The sequence below is a fragment of the Nicotiana sylvestris genome, chromosome 2 (genome assembly GCF_000393655.2).
Source record: "Nicotiana sylvestris chromosome 2, ASM39365v2, whole genome shotgun sequence".
Taxonomy (NCBI): Eukaryota; Viridiplantae; Streptophyta; class Magnoliopsida; order Solanales; family Solanaceae; genus Nicotiana; species Nicotiana sylvestris.
Genome location: NC_091058.1, coordinates 142,435,181 through 142,448,349, shown reverse-complemented (window position 1 = coordinate 142,448,349; position 13,169 = coordinate 142,435,181). Strand labels below are relative to the sequence as shown.

Here is a 13,169-nt window from a genome sequence, read left to right as displayed (position 1 = left end):
ATAATTCAACTTTTGCCTATCTTCTTAAAATTTATCTAGAAATAATTTCCAGTACGCTTGTGTTTTGCAATAACAATACACAAGGTCAAACAATCCCAAATGCTGGATTGTATTTGTTGCAACATGCTTTCTCGCACGAACAACAATATATTATACTTTCAAGAGAGATATCAATATCGACAATAAGAGTTTTGGTCACGATAGAACAACCAATCAGTCATAAGAGAAAAACTATAAAAAACTTGTCTATAAAGAAGTCATAGGTAAGATATGATAACGTTGTATACTTCTAAACTATAAATACATAGTAATATTATCTAACTTGACTAAATTGATCATTTTTTGCATTCAAATGATATTCTATCAATTTGAATTCAAGTAGTATGCCAATTATTGATTTTCGAAATTTAAATAATTGCTGTATTTTTACATGTCAATTGCTCTACATATCATTTTTTTCTTCATGTACATATATAATTCTGTGATGAATAAATTTTTAATTTCTTTATATAAATAATTGATTAAATCTTTATGTACCATCATTACCTGCAACGCAGGTTTATAGAAACCAGTTTTGAAAATACATGTAATTTGGTGTTGATGGTATTATTTTCTAAAGGGGTTAATCAGAGTTTACTCTCGAAATAATTTTTGTTAGGGTTTCAAATTCATTTCCAATCTCTAGGGTTTCTACTTCAACAGTTCACCCTGATTTCAATGGCGTAACTTCCGTTCGCCGGCGAGTTATTTCCGTCACCGTCACAAACTCCGCGCTCGTCCTTTCTCCCGGTACGACACGTTTCAGAATTTTATGTCTCTGGAAACTTTGATTCCTTTTTTGATGTTGTCGTTCTAGCCCTAATCGCGAGAATGAACATTTTAATATTTTTCTAATTATAACTTCTGTGCATATTCAAGTATTATACTGGTTATCTTTTTATATATGTACCCAGTATTTTCTTAAAAGTAAGGTAGAAGAGCAAATACGTCCTATTTTTAGATTCCTTGCGAAGGTTTTGGCCTTAAAGGTATTTTGAATAATTTATGCATCCTTATTGGAGTACTTTTTTTTTTCACAACTCAGCTTTTCATTTTCTGAATAGAGTAGATGCTTCTCTAGATAGGAGAGCTCAACTTTTGTATTCAGAGTCAGGAAGTGGTGGACCTATTGATGGGTGCACCAAAGCAGAAGTGGACATCAGAAGAAGAAGCTGCCCTTAAAGCTGGTGTAGCGAAGTATGGGGTTGGAAAATGGAGCACCATACTCAAAGATCCAGAGTTTGCTGCTGTGTTGCGCTCTCGCTCAAATGTGGATCTGAAGGTACCAGGCATAACAACATTGTCAAATCTTGTCTTGTCATTCTGTGGGAAGCTTATTTACCCGGCTGGAGTGTCATATATTCATATAGTAACATTGAATGTCTCTTCTGTCTGGTTGTGCTTTTTTTCCCTTTCTTTCTTTTTTTCGCTTGTTTTGGTTAGTAAAAGTTGCCTTGATGGGCTTAGTTTTGCTTGGGCAGGATAAATGGAGAAATCTACATGTCATGGCAAATGGTTTGGGGTCTCGGCATCAAGGAAGGGTTGTCTCTAAAAGTGTCCAGCCCAAGCAGAGGCGTGATGACAACTCCTTGCTTGTTAGCACCGCGGTTGAGAATGATATAGAAGTTCTTGATCCTAAACCTCTTGCATCGTCTGGTGATGCACTGGAGGATGTTGGTTGTGAAAAACCGATTTGTAGGTAATTATACTACCGATTCACTTAAATCTTCCTTATTCAAATCTTGGATTACACAGATCTCATAAAGCTTGTGCTTTTGGAGAGCTTGGTGGAGAGAACTCATTTGTTGACTTCTTCAATTCTGAAATCACTTTCTAAGAAATTAGTGTACTCCATAAGATATCTAACCAAAAAATTTGAGATGTTGAAGCACTCAAACCTTTTAGAAATAAACAATCAAAGCGCATTTTGGACTTTCATGCATTTAATAATTAATAATATTGTTCATCAAAAGCACATCTGTAAGTGAGTATCTATTATAATAGTGTCATAAGTACCTTTAAATAAGGAATTTAATATGGAAACCATATAGTTCTGGAAGTCAGCTGGCTCTGTTATGTAAAGGTTTTGTAACCAACTTGGTATTTTCTGATTATCGATAATGGGAGCTCTCTGTTCATATTTATAGTGGTATCTTGGGCAAAATGCGTAGCAGCTGCCTTCTATTCATCACTTTCCTTGTTTCCTCTGAAATCAAATGTGGGTTCCTCTTTCTAGGGGGGAAATCCTGCAAAACTGAGGAAAAAGGATCGTGCTTCAAGCGGAAGTATATGCTGTTACTGTAGCTTAGAGCCTGAAGTTTAGTTTATATTTTTCTTGAGAAAGCCTAAAGTTTCAGTTTATGCTATGATGCTCTATTTTTGGTTTGTCAGTTTGGTTACGAACTCATGTTTATGTAAGCATAGCATAACTGCTTTCAAGCTTGGATAAGGGATGGTTGCGGTAGGTTAAAAACCAATACAAAAAGAAGATAGCTACAGTGAAATCTTCTGAATATGACTTGAATAGAGTGCAATGGGCAGAGGATTCATATAGTACGGACCGTAGTTGATTGATTGGTTGATTTGTTTTTTGGGAGTTTCATATGAAATTGTTGCAGTAATTCTTCATGTAAAATAATGTTTTATTGTAACATAGATACATGGATCATTTTTCTCGTTTTTGTTTTACAGTGCAAATGTGGGTAAAACTGATTATTCTCTTCCACTAATTTGTTTTTCTTTTATCGTATTCTCTTTATTCTTTTAAAAGCAAATTAAGTCCTTGATTAGATGCTGTCACCTACTATGAATCATAGTTTTTTAATAATAGATTGATTTTATATCTTTTGATCAAAATGTTAAAACTGAAATAACAAGTTCGGAATTCACGCAATCTAGTTCTAATAATTGCCTCTTTCTTTTTCCCTTCTTAGAAATACTCACTTTGGGAGTTGCCTTTTTATATTATAATGTACCAAACTTGTGTGTGCTTCTTCATTGATCATAGATTGGACGATCTTATATTGGAGGCAATAGCCAAATTGAAGGAACCCCATGGATCTCGTCGAAATGCAATTTTGTCTTACATAGAGGTAATTTTCCTCCCTTTTTTAGCATATTTGATACAAGTCTATATGAGTAAAGAGAGTTGGAAAATTTTGGAGATTTAGTATATTTTGTTTAGTTATTGTTTTGTTAAAATGTCCCACATTGATGGAAGAGTAGGTTATTGTCTCCTTATATGGTTTTGGACAATTCTCACATCATGACTCATGAGTTAGTTTTTGTGGTTGAGTTAGGCCTTGGGTCATCCATGTTATGTTGTCCAAACTCCAAATATCCTGTCGTAGATGTACTCGAGAAGCGGGGAAGGGGGAGGGAGTTGTTAGAGTATCTTAAATTGTTGTGAGGAAATGAGTTGTTATCCCCTTATATGATTTTAAACAATTCTTACCTCATTAGTTTTGGAGTTGAGTTAGACCCAAGAATCATCGCCTTTTAACTTAATCTAATTTGCCATTTTTTTTCACTTTTAAGTTCTGCCCAGTTAAGCATTAACGAAAATCCTCCTCGAACACAAGCGTGAGAAGAAAGACCCTTCCTAAATCCTAACACAACGTTAGTCTTTGATAAATGGTGATAGGGGAGTTCAGAAAGGGTCTGATCATAGATAGAGACTTCAACCCGTGCGAGGTTAAGGGCGGATGTAGCCAAGTGGCTCTTAGCTATGTGTGTACGCTTTCTGCCTAGCTAAGCATTTCTAAGACAATTTTCTTTCTCTTCAAACCAAAATCCCCCTTGAACACAAAAACATGAGAAGAAACACCCTTCCTAACACAACAATAGACTTGCCAGTATAGTATAGGAAAAAGCTTCTGCCCAGTTAAGCATTAACGAAAATCCTCCTCGAACACAAGCGTGAGAAGAAAGACCCTTCCTAAATCCTAACACAATGTTAGTCTTTGATAAATGGTGATAGGGGAGTTCAGAAAGGGTCTGATCATAGATAGAGACTTCAACCCGTGCGAGGTTAAGGGCGGATGTAGCCAAGTGGCTCTTAGCTATGTGTGTACTCTTTCTGCCTAGCTAAGCATTTCTAAGACAATTTTCTTTCTCTTCAAACCAAAATCCTCCTCGAACACAAAACCATGAGAAGAAACACCCTTCCTAACACAACAATAGACTTGTCAGTATAGTTTAGGAAAAAACTTCTCTTTGATAAGGTCATTGGGGTTGGGGGGGGGGCTACTTCAACGTGTATACACTTTTAAGTTCTGCCTAGTTAAGCATTAACGAAAATCCTCCTCGAACACAAGCGTGAGAAGAAAGACCCTTCCTAACACAACGTTAGTCTTTGATAAGTGGTGATAGGGGAGTTCATAGGGGAGTCAAAAAGGATTTGATCAAAGAAAGAGACTTCAACCTATGTAGGGTAGGGGCGGACGCAACCATGGATCAAGGCAGTAGATTGTGGATCCACCATGCGCTGGTTCAACCCCGTTGTTCGACGATGTTTGTTCTATGTTATTTTCAAGGAGCTAAAAAGATGTTATGTGTCAAAAAGATGTTCTTAACTTAGCTTTTCACTAGTTGGCAATGCCTTTTGATGCTTCATCTCGCAAACTTGAGCACTCCGAGAACTACTGGGGAGAGGGATAAGAACTAAGAAGTACCCAAGCAAAAGCAAAAAAAGGTGGAAACTGGAAAGAAGTGCAGGAAAGGTTATGCAACCCAGCCCAACATTGTCAGTAGTGGGATGGCCAAAGGGTTGCTGGGGTGGGTAGTGGTAATTTTCCTTTCCCACTTTTTCAATTTTAATCAGGTTGCCCATCATACACTGGATACCTTTTGTTTTCGACATAGACTGATGTAAGTGAGCATGCTTATGCTTCTTTCTGAGAGGTTAAGATGGGATTTGCTTATGAAGAGTGAAGTTGCTCACTTGGGCAAGATTTCCTTGTACTATAATTCCCGACAAAAAGGTTCCCTCTATCCTTATTTTTTTACTCTCTTTTTAACTTGATGATACAGGTGTATGGACCTTGTAAATGCTGGTATATTCTTTTCATTAGTTTAGATGCCTATTACTCAACAATTTTTGTTTGTTTGAAGGAGTGGTATACGGCACCTCCAAACTTTGAAAGACTGTTGGCAGCAAATTTGAAGGTGTTAACTGATAAAGGAAGACTGATAAAGGTAATCAACCTGAGAAACTCGTGGAAATGATGAAGATTCTCTCTTACCCTTCTTTATGTTCAATGGAGATGCATTTACTGCATGTAGAAGACATGTAATGCCTGTTCCCCATTATTATAGCATTAACATCAGTGCATGGCTGGTAACTGAGGAGAATCTGCGTTGTATGTTGAATTGTCCTTGTTGTAGTTCTTTTCTTTATCATTATTTGGCTCTTTTTTCCTGTTGCTGTGGGATGGAAGTTGACGGATGAGATTATCATGCCCCCAAAAGATGTAAGTTTCATCGCACTACAAAAGATTTTAACTAAAAGGGCCCTTAGGGCTTTGCTCTAGTGCTAAAAGCGCAACAAATGATGGGTGGGGTACGCGCACATCACGGGATCGAACGCTCTGCAGACAAAAGCTTTGTATTTAAGTGGAAAAGGTAGAGAGGCGAGCCCATTATCCATTGAGGTTTGAACTGATGCCACTGGCCCTCAGAAATTTCTTGGTTATCCAAAAAAAAAAGAAAGAACTAGTAACAGAAAGGTGGTTGTGTCCGTTGATGGCATCATGAAGAAGATTGGTAAGGATCAATTTTAGTGAAGGAAGCCATGTTTTATCATTTCAAGACTTGGAAGATCATGCTTTTATTCAGACATAAGCTTCATTTTACTATCAGATCATGCCTAAGCTAGGAAGGGGTAAGGCAACGAGAGACTGAAATGCCTGAATTTATTCTTTTTGGTTTGTCGTGCTATTCTCATTCAGTTATGCATTCTCTCCTGAATCATAATGTGTCTTCTTGAGTTCCAAGACTGACACTGAGGTCTTGGCTACTTTGGTTAGAGTTTTATCAACAATGCTCAAAAAGTCATATGCTTGGAAGCACACATTGTTGGTTGCGGAGTAAAATTCGTCGCATGATTTGCAATTGCAAACATTTAATATGTGTGAACTTAACATTACTTCCTTTCAGTTCTTTTATCTTCTTTCTTGTAGAGGAATTGGCAAACACTGAGTAGAAAGCCCATTTATGGATGTACTAGTCTGTTTCTTAATCTTGGATCTTGATGCCTCCATCCACATTGATAGGTAAGGCATCAATACAGGATTGCTCCGAGTAGATTATCATCTGGTACCAAGGGAGGCCATCTCCCTTTTCTTATGGATGGAAAGGAGGATTCCACTATGATAGAAAAGAATGAAATTAGAATACGGACTAAAGCACAAGTTGATGTGGAGTTAGAGCAGATGAAGAGCATGACTGCAGAGGAGGCTGCTGCAGCTGCTGCACAAGCAGTTGCAGACGCTGAAGCTGCCATTGCTGAGGCGGAACGGGCGGCAAGGATTGCAGAGGCGGCTGAAGCAGAGGCAGAGGCAAAACAGTGTTTTCATGAAGTTACATTGAAGGCATTGCAGCATCAAACTATTCCTGTCTGGTAAGCTAATCTTTCAAGAGACAGCTTGCTGTGGTTGTTGAGACTTCTTCTCTGTAATACCATAATGAGCCATGAGCTATTAATTATCTAAAACTTTGTACTGTTAAGTGATGATATGCAGTTTGATTTTCTAAGTGTTAAAATATCACAGAGAGAAAAAGTTAATTAATTGTCAGAAATACTAAAAAGCAAGCTTGATAACATATTCAACATTAATAAAAATGTTCGGTTTTGCAAACTTTTGGGTTCAATATGCTGCACGTATTTGCTAAACTAGGGGTTTTGCAAGTATTAGATGTCTATTTTGTTCTATGGGACTGCTGAAAACTTGAGATGCTTTTCGTTGTGCATTAGCACACAGGTTTCCACAAACTTGCGTGAAGGCCAACTTGCTAGATTCTTACGTACTCACATTATACATTGACTCTTGATTCAATATATAGTATTGGTCCCGATTGCATAGTGGATAGGCAATTTCATTAAGAAGTTGTAAGCTTTCAATATAGATCTACCACACAAGGTAGGGTTACGGTCTTGCGTGCACTCACCCTCCCAGACCCCACTTGTGGGATCACACTCGGTATGTTGCTTAAGTTTTCAATATAGAATTTTGGTATCTGGTATACTGCTCTAGGAGCTCCTAGCGCGCGTCATCGTGTTAAGAGTCGATCACATTTGCTTAATTTGGAGGATGGAATGCTATCAGCCTGAATACTGCTATCTTGTTAATACAAGGTCGCAAATTCTTGTTGTGTTCACTTTTGTAGTTTCCGAATGTTGTCTTTTTTAATTTGCTTTTGAAGTTTCTCAATATGTTGTCGTTATGCAAAAAGTTTGGGAAAATACATAAGTTTCCCCCTGTAGTTGCCTGAAAAAGTCAGTTATATACTTAACCTTTTACGAGTGATCCAATTGTGGAACTAATACCACCCTGGAACTGATATACCCATGTCACGACCCCAATCCCGGTCTTGATGGCGCCCAACACGATGCTAGGCAAGCCCGAACAATTACCACTCACAATCCCTTCTTATTAGAATTCATTACCAATTTTCAGAAATAGATACCAATTTAATATAAGTAGAAGTCTGAAATAAAAGATTGAAATATGTGGAAGGCCATAATGAAATCTCTACAAATGCCCAATGATCTGGTGTCACAAGTCTGAGCCTCTAATACAAGGTTTCAACAGCCTATTGCAGAAATATGTCTAAAATGTGGAATAGTAAAGAAAGATAGAGGGAGAAATCGGTCTGCGGACGTCATGCAGCTACCTCGATAACTCCGATGAAAAACTGAACGGCAGGAAAGCTCGCTCTACACCTCAGGGACACCTGTACCTGCACACACGGTGCAGGGAGTAATGTGAGTACTCCGACCCAGTGAGTAATAACAATAAATAATGGCTGACGGTATGAAATCACGTAAAGGCACTAAGCAGTTCTATATCAAAGCAGTAAAACCATTTAAAGAGCAAGTAGTAAAGAAAATTGAATGAAACTCTTTGAACCAGGTGAAAACAGGTAATTTGACAGGCATTAATCTAGTATAAATTTGCTCTTCGAGCATTTCTGTTCATTTACTTATTTCTTACCCTCAATACTCAATTCATACACTTCTCACAATAACGGAAATCGAAACATATATATATATACCGCTGCGGCGTACAGCCCGATCCGTATATGCTGTGGCGTACAGTCCGATCCATAATAATAATAGTCAACTGCGCTCACTGGGGGTGTGTAGACTCCGGAGGGCTCCTACAGCCCAAGCGCTATATTGCTGCGGCGTGCAGCTCGATCCATATATATATATATATATATATTTATATATTTGTCGCGGCGCGCAACCTGGTCCATATAAGTATTTGCTGCGGCGTGCAGCCTGATCCAATATATGTATTTGCATATTTGCTGTGGCGCGCAGCCCGGTCCATATAAGTATTTGCTGCGGCGTGCAGCCCGATCCAATATATGTATTTGCTGCGGCGTGCAGCCCGATCCAATATCATATATAATATCCTCACTATTGGGTCCTCAACCCCTCTCAGTCATTATAATCACAGCCTTTCGGGCACAAAATATAAGGTAGGGATCTCAGCCCACATATTTCTCTTATTTATGGTTAACATTTCATAACCCGGTTCATATCATTTTTAAACAATTAGAAACATGACCGAGGATATGATTTTAGCAAATAAGTGAGGAAAACCAGTCAAAAATCCCATAAGGGTTCTACAGGTCGGCACAAGGCCCCAAACATGGCAACTAGCCCAAGTCAGGATGACAATGCATAAGTCTCAGTCAAAATGTAGTGAAAATATCAATTGGGATGGACCAAGTCACAATCCCCAGTAGCAATGAACCCCACGCTCATCACGCAGTGTGTGTCTCATCTCAGTATAGCACTACGTTGTGCAAAATCCGGAGTTTCAAACCCTGAGGACATCATTTAAAATCATTACTCCCCTCAAACTGGCCAAAGCTCTAGCTCGCTATGTCCTTGTCTCTCAAATTGGCCTCCTCGCGCGTCGAATCTGACCAAAATCACAACGAACATGTCACATTATGCTAAAGAAACAATACCCAATTGAAAACAATCGCAAAATATCAAAATTCTCGAAATTGGCAAAACCCGAGCCCCGGGCCCACTTCTCGAAATTCAGAAATTTTTACATCAACGGGTTCCTTATCTCCCCACGAGTTCATACATACCAAAAGTTCTCAAATCCGACCCCAAATGGTCCTCCAAATCCCCAATCAAAATCTCAAAATCCCAAGCCCTATTTCTTCCATTTTTAGCAAGAATTCAATGATTTTCTAGGTGGATTTCACAATATAAATGAGTTTTAGGTCCGAAATTCTTACCTCCAAACGTTTCTCCTTGAATCCCTCTTCAATTTCCTTCACAAAGCTCTCAAAATGATCAACTATGGCTGAAAAATGGACCCAAATCGCGGACAAGAGGACTTAAAAACATTCTGCCCAGGCTTCATCAAGGTGTACCTTGCGCTGTGCAGGTTGTACATCCTCTTACCATTTTCCCTGCTGTACACCTTCTGTTAAAACGCCTATAACTCCTTGTGGAAATATCCAAATGACAAACGGTTTGAATATTTAAAAACTAGACTCGAAGATCTTTCATTTGATAGGTTGTACACCATATAACTCTTTATATATTCCGAGATATGAGCTTCTAAAGTGCATCAGAAAATTCTGTCAAAACTGATCCACCAGCCATATTCGATTCATCATAACTTTCTGATAGAATATCCAAATCATGAATGGTTTAACTTTCTGGAAACTAGAATGCAAGGGCTACAACTTTCATGTTTTGCACTTTTTCTGATTCCTTATATATTTCAAGATATGAGCTTCCAAACTAGACTCCTCGCACCAGAAATTTTCTGGTGCACAGCTGAAGCTAAACAAAAATCTGCAACTTTTCTAAAGATGAAATAGTCCGTTTAACCACCCGAAACTCACCCGAGGCCACTGGGACCTCAACCAAAAGCACCAACACATCCTAAAACATCATCCAAACTTGTTTCAATCATCAAAACACCTCAATTAACACCAAAACCATCAAATTACATCGAATTCAAGCTTAAGTTCTTCTAAAACTTCCAAAACACGCATTCGATCAAAAACCCAACCAAACCACGTCCGAATGACCTGAAATTTTGCACACATATCCCAAATCACCTAACGAAGCTACAGCAACTCTCGGAATTCCATTCCGATTCCCGGATCAAAATCTTGCCTATCAACCGGAAATCGCCAAAATACTAACTTCGCCAATTCAAGCCAAATTCTACACCGGACCTCCAAAACCACTTCCGATCACACTTCTAAGTCACAAATCACCTCCCGGGGCTAATCGAACCATCGGAATTCACATCCGATCCCTCTAACTCATAAGTCAACGTCCGGTTGACTTTTCCAACTTAAGTCTTCTTAAAAGAGACTAAGTGTCTCATTTCCTACCAAAACCACTCCAAATCAACTCGATCACACAAAATACGGATAACGAAGCATGAAGAAACAGAAAATGGGAAAAATGGGGCGGTAACTCATGAGACGACTGGCCGGGTCGTCACAACCCAATTGCATAATGAAAGGTGTTCTACACTCGCCCCATGTCATTGCCATATCAGTATAATGTCAGATTTTAAAAAATATTGTTTTCCATGTCATCACATTGTTTTTTCTTCACAATCCACCACCAAACCGCCATAGCACCACCACCTTTGCCACCGCACTATCATTAACCCGCATCTTCCGCCACCAATAATCATAACCACATCAATCCACCAAATTCGCTACTCACCACCACTATGCCTGCCATACCACCAAGTCTCTGGGAAATATCCACCGTTGAAAATTGATTCAAACTTACCATTTTGTGCTTATCACATATGTGTTTACTAATTGGAGTTCAAAATCAATTTAACTAATGATTGGAGGTAAAAAAATTTTGAAACCTCCATTGTTGGTCCTTCAAGAGTTTGAATCAGTGAAAGGGAAATTGGGTTAGATAATTAAGATAAAAAATATGAATTGAAGCCCTTTTTTCCGCAAATATTTTGGTTTTGATACTTGGGTTTGGAGTGACAAGGAGAAGAAGAGGGGTAGTTGAAGAGAGAGAACGATGGGGATAGGGAAGGCACTTTCTTTTTCTTTTTAATTTTAGCCTTGAATTTTGACTCCCACTCGCCTCTTTTTTTTTTTTTTTTTTTTTGTCACATCAGCTTTTAGGATGGTATTAATTCCATAAAAAATAAGAATGAGGGGGTATTAGGTCGCCCGTAAAGGTGAAGTATATAACTGACTTTTTCGGACAACTACGAGGGGCATCTTATATTTTTTTACCAAAAAGTTTCTCAATATGTTGTATCACAACTTATGGTTGCTGTGAAATTGATTTAAGATTTATTGATATACAGTAAGACCTTAATTAAGTTGCCTTTAGGGTATCATTTACTTATAAACCGTTCCTTGTTTATGCAGATGACATTAGCTGGATCCACCACTTGGGTTTTCATCTTCAGTACAGTTGGCAATTTATTGTTGATATGTGGATAGAATTGTAAATGTGGTGATTTTTGTCCATTGCTAGTGATCTTAATTATAGCATTTGGTCATAGTGAAGTTTATAGGCAAAAGGAGTATAGCAATCCTTTTTCTGGTGGTTGACATGCAAAATGTATATCTTCAAAAAGTCGCTAGCCTTTTCTTTTTTGTTTTAATAAATATTTTGTCTTTGGTGCGAAGTGGCTGTATAACAGAGCTGGTTGAATTGCCGTTGATCCACAAAAAATCTTGATGAATCTATGATTCACAAAATGATTGTTTTGATAGTGGTTTCAGGCTGCACGTCGATATTACTGGGAAATTCGTTTATTGATCCATTGAATAATGCTAAGTATCCGGTATTCATTTGTGATGGTAGCTGCATGGGTTGTTAACAGCAGCAACCTCACTTCAATTGGCATATGCTCATGGGGTTTTGCATCTATACCTGCTTTTTGGGTCACGTTTTAACTTATACTCGCTTTGCAAAAAAAAATTGCAAGCGTACCTACTTTTCGCGTAAACTTCAAGCATACGGGCATGAAGTAGCAAAGACAATCACACAAACTTCAGCATTTTAGTAGACGAACCTGAAGTTGTTTGTAATTGCTGAATTTAAGCATTCTACTAGTTGAAGTTTTGTTCTCTATTTGCTGAACTTCAGCATGTTGAAGTTAGTTCATTTGTAAAAACTTCAGCACTAAATAAATTGAAGTTTTAGTCCTACATTCGTACTAGCTGAAGTTTCAAAGCTTCAGCATAATAGTTCAACTTTCAAGCTTAGTATAAGAATTGCATCAATAAAGCTGCAATCAGTTTGCTGTTTGATATTCCATTTCTGGATCAATTTGAATTCATTGCAAATATAATAAATACAGACAGTGAATTATAAATAGATGAAGAAAAGTTCTAAAACGTTGTTTCAACAAAAATGACAGTCACTATGAGCAAATCAGCAGTAAAATATACTACAAATTACAAAAAATAAAGAGTAGAAAAGAAAGGAGGAAGAAAGGAGCGAACAGGTAGCAAGAAAAATGAAATGCCTGAAGTTGTAAAAATTAGGGTATATGTTAAATAATTTTAAAAATATGGGTATAGGTTATATGGGGGCGACCAAATAAGGCGTCACGTGCAATTTTTACTATGCTCATCCACAAATTGTAGGGCACAAAATTCTTTCAGTTGTGAAGCATACAATTAGTACCGCACAAGGAACATTAACCATTTGATTAACAGTAGTATTGGACTGGTCCAATACCAGTTCTATCTTGAAATTTACATTAAATCTTTTGGCATACCAGTTCGATTATCCTACAACCTACGTTACACCGTCAATCTTACTACAAAGGGAAAAGCGTTATGAAATTGTACTCTGGGTAGAAATGATCTGGCAGCCAAGCTCGATCTCTGTTGTAAAAGGCAGAATTGGGACTCGC

At 38.0% G+C, this 13,169-nt stretch overlaps 1 protein-coding gene across 4 annotated transcripts; it reads left to right on the top strand.

Moving 5' to 3' along the window:
- Positions 1–383: 383 nt before the first annotated feature.
- LOC104234485 (telomere repeat-binding factor 1-like) lies at positions 384–12,015 on the top strand. 4 transcript variants are annotated; one of them, XM_009788046.2, is made up of 7 exons: positions 384–789; positions 1,121–1,321; positions 1,521–1,738; positions 3,047–3,131; positions 5,152–5,235; positions 6,312–6,658; positions 11,668–12,015. In XM_009788046.2, coding segments are annotated over exons 2-7 (885 nt in total). In that variant the 5' UTR covers positions 384–789; positions 1,121–1,171; the 3' UTR covers positions 11,669–12,015. The 4 variants fall into 4 exon arrangements, with proteins under 4 accessions (XP_009786348.1, XP_009786351.1, XP_009786349.1 ...); XM_009788049.2 differs by having other exon boundaries at positions 571–789; positions 1,148–1,321; XM_009788047.2 differs by having other exon boundaries at positions 589–789; positions 1,109–1,321.
- The last annotated feature ends 1,154 nt before the right edge of the window (positions 12,016–13,169 follow it).

Excerpts from the sequence above, each read along its gene's own strand:
- LOC104234485 (XM_009788046.2), top strand. The coding sequence starts at position 1,172 with ATGGGTGCACCAAAGCAGAAGTGGACATCAGAAGAAGAAGCTGCCCTT. Across the intron at positions 1,739-3,046 it reads TGTGAAAAACCGATTTGTAG|ATTGGACGATCTTATATTGG; the intron begins GTAATTATACTA and ends CATTGATCATAG. Across the intron at positions 3,132-5,151 it reads CAATTTTGTCTTACATAGAG|GAGTGGTATACGGCACCTCC; the intron begins GTAATTTTCCTC and ends GTTTGTTTGAAG.